The 6,024-nt window shown below is 47.8% G+C and overlaps 1 protein-coding gene across 2 annotated transcripts in view; it reads right to left on the bottom strand.

The window, feature by feature from the left end:
* YIPF5 (Yip1 domain family, member 5) overlaps positions 1 to 6,024 on the bottom strand; it is a 7,292-nt gene that overhangs the window by 710 nt on the left and 558 nt on the right. The window contains exons 2-6 of one of the 2 annotated variants that reach the window (XM_010132888.1): positions 5,396 to 5,404; positions 4,397 to 4,434; positions 3,814 to 3,952; positions 2,379 to 2,524; positions 332 to 513 (exon numbers count right to left, since the gene is read on the bottom strand). In XM_010132888.1, coding sequence (XP_010131190.1) covers positions 332 to 513; positions 2,379 to 2,524; positions 3,814 to 3,952; positions 4,397 to 4,434; positions 5,396 to 5,404 — 514 coding nt within the window. Of the gene's footprint in view, positions 1 to 331; positions 514 to 2,378; positions 2,525 to 3,813; positions 3,984 to 4,396; positions 4,435 to 5,395; positions 5,405 to 6,024 lie in introns of both variants that reach the window. The other variant, XM_010132889.1, reaches the window with a different exon arrangement.

The following is a 6,024-nucleotide window of genomic DNA, read 5'->3' as shown; positions in this document are numbered from 1 at the left end:
TGGTTGTCAAATTCCAATTTGCTTCTTCAACTATAATTACTTCCAGACTGTGCAGGTGCTGAGATCTGGCAGATCCCAAGCTGCCTGAAAACAACCTGATGTTATTTGAGTCTACGATTTAAAAGCTGTTAACTGGTTGACAGATAAAACCCGTATTCACCCCTCTTTCAGCCAGTAAATACCTGAGGACTGTCAGTATTTATGTTTTTACCCTTAGTACAAACCCCTGTCATGCGCAGTTACATGCAGCTTCACCACTGAGTATGACAATTCCTTTCCCCACCTCACAGAAGAGGAACCCATCACCCATTTACCACGTTTGTGTACTTACTGCAAAGAAAACACGATGGCGAAGGTGGAAAGCAGGATCATGGGAAGCAGACAGTATCCCAGGACGCTGGCCACGCAGCCGAAGGAGACGCCCGTCATGCTCATTAAGTTCAGGAGACAGAACATCCCCACACATCCGATTGCACTTATTCCGTACACATACCCGAACTGAATTTTGCCAGCCTGAAAGCCAGAGGAATGCATGTCAGTGCCCAGGATGAGGAAGGCAGACAAGAGGAAAAGGGAAGAAAGTTGAGAGGGTATTGTCCTTTGCCCCCCTGGCCCCCACCCCAGCTCCTACAGCCACATTCAACAGGCCGTGTTCTGCCTCAACCCCAGTTCCAGGACACCTGCGTGTTCCAGGCACATCTACCCGAACTCTGCCCCATTTGATGGACGTGTTTTGATTGGATTGTTATTCTTTGACCTGGGCTGTAAAAGCTAAGGAATTCTTCAGGGTTTAATCTCATGACCTCATAGCAATCGAATACTTGCAGTAATCATCTTTACAGAACCAGCGTATGAAGACAAAACAACTTTAACGCAGGAAATTCTCGACAATTCCAGAGACAAAGCCCTTTAATTTGTGAGAGACCCCACAATTACAACACAACGTAGATTACAAAAAGATCCCACAAAGAGCTGAAGCAGAGCTGTAAACAAGGCAGAATTAACTCATGGAGACAGTAAAAAGCCAAAATCAGACTTTTGATACTAACAGTGCGTGGGATTTCAAACTGTACGCATCCTGCATCGTGTTTGTCCAGCGAGGAGATCAATACTTCCCTCCCAACACCTACCAAAACCCGCGGTAGGCGACCGCGCAGCAAGCAATGCTGTGATGGTGTGTGGCTCCAAGGCTGGCTCCCACAACTAACTCCCAGCCTGAGTTTACTTAGCGCTCAGCTCTCCTCTTCCTCGGGCGCTACAGAAAACCCTTCTGGCTGGGCTATGATGGTTTTCTCTCACTACACTCAGGGTATTTAAAAAGAGAAGCCCACAGCAGAAAGTGATCACTTCTTAGGAAAAGCACATCCCAATGTGTCTATTATAACCACGTTCATTAATTCTCTGGCCTCGTTTCCATAAATAAAGGTTACTTATAAAAACAGGCTTGAAGTGCCCTTGGTATCAAACACTCTAAGTGTTGCAGCACTGTGAAATTTTAAGTAAAAATCAAATCCAGTGCTTGAAATAAGAAATCCGATGAAAAATCCTGAAGCTGTAAAGGACAAGACAGACAGCTGCTGCTGTTCTGTCATTTCCTAACTGACACTACAACGTTATTCAACCAAAAACCCCAGCAAGCTTCAGCCGCTGCTGACCCATTCAGACGTCCAGCCATCTGAAGGCAGGTTTACTGCACATGTGTTTCACCAGACTGACTCTTGATACTGAAAGCCAAGCCTGATATACCAGTACTTACCAAATCACTTTTTACACAGGAATTTTTACATTTCTTTGCCTCCTGAGTATCAGTAAAGAAAAACAAATAAAGAGTTTGGAGCAAAGAAATTCAGTGAAACAAACCAGAGAAATAGACTCAAACACTAAACACAGTAAGAGTTAAAACATAAACTAAACTCCAAAATGAAGAAATGAAATAAACACTCAAACATTTAATGTGTCCATTGTTCTGATTCCTGAGAAGACACAAGACAGAGACACTGCAAAAAGACAAGGTGTGATTCTGAATGTGAAACATCTCCATCCATGAAAAACCCCAAAGAGGTAAAGATTGAGAACATGGCAAAGTGTGGGAAGACCTGTGAACTGCCCCCAAGTATCTGCCATGAAAAGCCAAGCGCGAGAACTTGGATTCAAACTCCACTGAAGCGAGATGCCAGTGAACACATTAACTCCAGCCAGCGCCAGTGCAGCCCCAGCTCCTCTTCCCCAGAGCCACCAATTCTCTGTCAGGATACGCTTCTTTTGGCCTCCATGCCAGGAATTCACTTCCAATCCACCTGGGGTAACTCGGCTTTTTCCCCGAGTGTTTCCAAGAACATGAGTGCACAAACAGGAACGTTTTGCAATCAATATCTTACCAATAATAGCGTGGCTCCAAAAGCCAGACAGAAGACCATTGGTCCAGCCAAATCAGTCTCATTCATGATGCTGCCATCCGCTGCTTTCAAGGGGTGCAGCACTGTTAGTGTCTTCTGCCAGATGTGGTCAAAATTGATCCCCAATTCTACAAGTTACACGAAAACAATCACACGTTTACTTCATTTTCACCCTTCCTGTCACCCCCATATGCTTCACTCGTGGTTTTCCCTGCCCTCTGCTTTTACATCTCCTCCAGACACAGTCCTGTGAGGACCAGGGAACTGAGTCATTCCCTCTTTCCTTGAGCTGCCAAGTGTGCTGCCTCCATGGAGCCCAGGGCTGAAATGCTCAGCAGTGACAAGCATATTTCTAAAGGACCAGCTAAGAGCGTAAGTGCCGTGTTCTGGGTTGGCCCAAACGTTCATTTAGGCCAGCACCCTGTCTCTTAAGTGCCCAAACCAGATATGTACCAAAGTATAAGCACCGAACACGCAGATTCCCCAAGTCTCCAATGACTGGTGGCCCAGGGATTTAAATTCAAAGTCATTTCTCTGTGCTTACTGACCCTCAGCAGCTTTCTCTTTCATAAACCAGCCACTGTGACCACTATAAACCCAGTTCCCCCTCTTCAACCCTCAGTGCCTCACGACAAGGAGTTTCACCACCCTCTCCAGTCAGGATCCATTTCAGATCCTCCCCTGCCACACACACACCAGCAACAAATGCAGCTCCTGTTTGCCCGCCTCAGGCCCTGGGGTGCATCTGTATAAACAAAAGCACTTTTTGAAGAAAATAAAAAAAGCACAGCAGGGTGAAAGGCATCACCAGTAGGTACAGGCAATGGCCATCACAAAAAGCTCTCTCACAGTAACAGCAAGGGGTTCTCCCAGTAACAGTGAGGGGTTCTCCTGTTTTGGTGCTAAACAATGACGGATGTCAGGTGGAAACAGAACTCATCGATCCAGACACTAACTCCGTATCCATTCTGGCACCCTGCCCTGGCTGTGTCCTGGCTGGGGATTTCTGCAGTGTTCAGCACTCCTCTTCAGCAACAGAACGCTGCAGGGCTGCCCAAAGAATCGGCCCACACTAACTGCATCGATCTGTTTTACCTAGAGTGGGCAATTAGATCTGTGATCTGTACCAACAGAACAGCAACTGTTGAGTCCGACGAGCGCCTGAAGCCAAGTTACCCTGTTCAGTGGTTATGGCTTCCACGGAACAGCTGGTAGGGAGGAACCAAGCACAGTTCTAAAACTGCAGAAGTTCACACACAAACATGTATTTCTTACACCCAAATAAAGTTAAATAAAAGAAAACATCAATTTCCAATCAACTGTGCACTTTCAGAAGTAGGGAGTACACACCCTGCTCCTCAGCTTGTCCCCAGACTGGGAGGAGTTTTGGAGTTTGCCCATAAAACGCAAGTTGTACCTTCGAGTAGAGGAGGCTCATCCTCAAAATTACTTCCATAAAATGACTGTGCTGAAGCTGGAGCGTACATCTGTGTTGGCTGGTAAATCTGCCCGGTGTAAGGCTGCTGCTGCATCATGTCTGGAGGGACAAATCCACTCTGCTGCGAGTACTCGTAGCCTCCATACTGCCTGCAAGGAACGACACGGTGTTACAGACAGATACAGCCTCTCATTTCAAACACCTCCCTGCAAAAGCAAAGCTTGTTTTCCATAAATAAGTCACTGCAAAGACTCCTCCTTTCTCCTTCTTTAAAAAGCCACGTGAGGTGATCCCCTTTCAGGCACACAGCCACATTCTTCACTTCAGACCCTTCTAAACAACACACTGCGAAGCTGAACAAGCTGATTCTTGCTTTAAACGCCTGCACTGCTCTGTGGTTTGAAGTGAGAGGCCTGGGGAAGCGAGCGTTATCCATCGACTGAATTACGACTACAGGCTGGAGACCCGTAAAAGAAAGGGACGATGGTATGTCTCAAACTTATTCAACGTCTTCGTTTAGCCAGCGGTTCTCTCACCCAGCAACACCTGCCCCAGGAAGGGCGATTGGGGGTTGGCTGCCCCGGCTTTCGCTCCTCCTGGCTTTAGCACCTGGCTGGCCCGAAACTGCCAAAGACCTTGATCCCTGTGGAGACCTGCAGCCCACGGCTAGCTGCCCTCAAACACACAGGCTCTTATCAGCTGCGTTCTCACCAAGCTGGGTGCTGCCGGCTCCTCAAACACGCAGCTTTCCTGAGCGGAAAACTGACTCTGAATCCGTCCAGCGAAACCAGGACATTCAAATATAACGCAGTAATTAGCACTGACGTCTCGTTTGATCCAGCACGGGTTTGCTGGTCAAAATGTTTATTTGCAAGCCCACTATTAGAGAAGGAAGTTGTTCACACTATCTGTTTTGCTCCTCTCCACATTTAAACCAGGAACTTCATGGAAAAACGCCAGCAAGCTTTTCCCTTCCCTCAGCACCATGTGTATCAGGTACCACCACGGCGCACCAGAAGGAATTCCGACAGGGACAGTGAACGCACACTGACACCTTCCTAAAGGACGCAACACAGGGGGAAAACTGGGTAATTTTTCAGTTTCTATTTCACATATTCTCAATTATTTATTAAGAATTCAATTTATACTGTCTTTGGGATATTTCTATTACAGATTTTATACACATTAGGAGCTATAGGAGCTATCTTCTGCTCCTAAACAATCTCCTAAGTTATTCTTGCTACTACTCATTTCCAAGTCTGACTGCAGGGACTCGAGTAAATGTCTCCAAAACATTTAACTATGGAAATATAAATATAAAGAAGGAAAACCCAGAACACCTCCTCCTTTCTTTCCTGGTGTTAGCAGAGTTCAGCCCCATCAGAGCAGTGTAATCCTTCCCAGGACACAAACAGGCATCAACCTGCTCTATCTATCGCAGGGATTACACAGGTCACGGGTCACCAAAACCCTCGGCCTGAGACTGGCCATTCACACAGGACTCCTCAGAGCTCCCGGGCCCAGACACAACCGCCACAATTCCCCACTAACACCTGGAGACCACCACAGACTTTGCAGGCTCCTTTATGTGATACTGCAACTAATTTATACACCCTCAGTGAGTGACAGGAGACTGACCTCAGAACAGCGATGCTTCTTTTCCCAGAGATGTGAAATTATTCACATAATTACAATTACTTTGCTGTAAAATGTAGAAGGCTGAGTATTCAACACACTGCTGCTTTAGATCACAGAACTGTTTGGCTGGAAAAGCCCTTTGAGCTCATGGAGTTCCCCTGTTCCCCAGCACTGCCAGGTCCCCTGACCCCTGTCCCTCAGCAGCACCTCCACACGGCTGGGAAACCCCTCCAGGGATGGGGACTCCACCACTGCCCTGGGCAGCCTGGGACACGCCTGCACAACCCCAACGGGACAGAAATGGCTCCTCAGGGACAACCTCAACCTCCCCTGGGGCAACATGAGGCTGTTTCGTCTCGTTCGTCACTTGTTCCTGGGGAGAGGAGACTGACCCCCCGACCCCCCTCGCTGCACCCTCCTGTCAGGGAGTTGTCAGAGCCAGAAGGTCTCCCCGGAGCCTCCTTTACTCCAGGCTCAACCCCCCCAGGTCCCTCAGCCGCTCCTCAGCGCATTGTGCTCCAGACCCTGCTCCAGCTCCGTTGCCCTGCTCTG

The sequence above is a fragment of the Buceros rhinoceros genome, unplaced genomic scaffold (assembly GCF_000710305.1).
Source record: "Buceros rhinoceros silvestris isolate BGI_N320 unplaced genomic scaffold, ASM71030v1 scaffold14053, whole genome shotgun sequence".
NCBI classification, from domain to species: domain Eukaryota; kingdom Metazoa; phylum Chordata; class Aves; order Bucerotiformes; family Bucerotidae; genus Buceros; species Buceros rhinoceros.
Note: the sequence above shows the minus strand (reverse complement) of the source record. Positions and strands in the feature narration are given on the sequence as shown.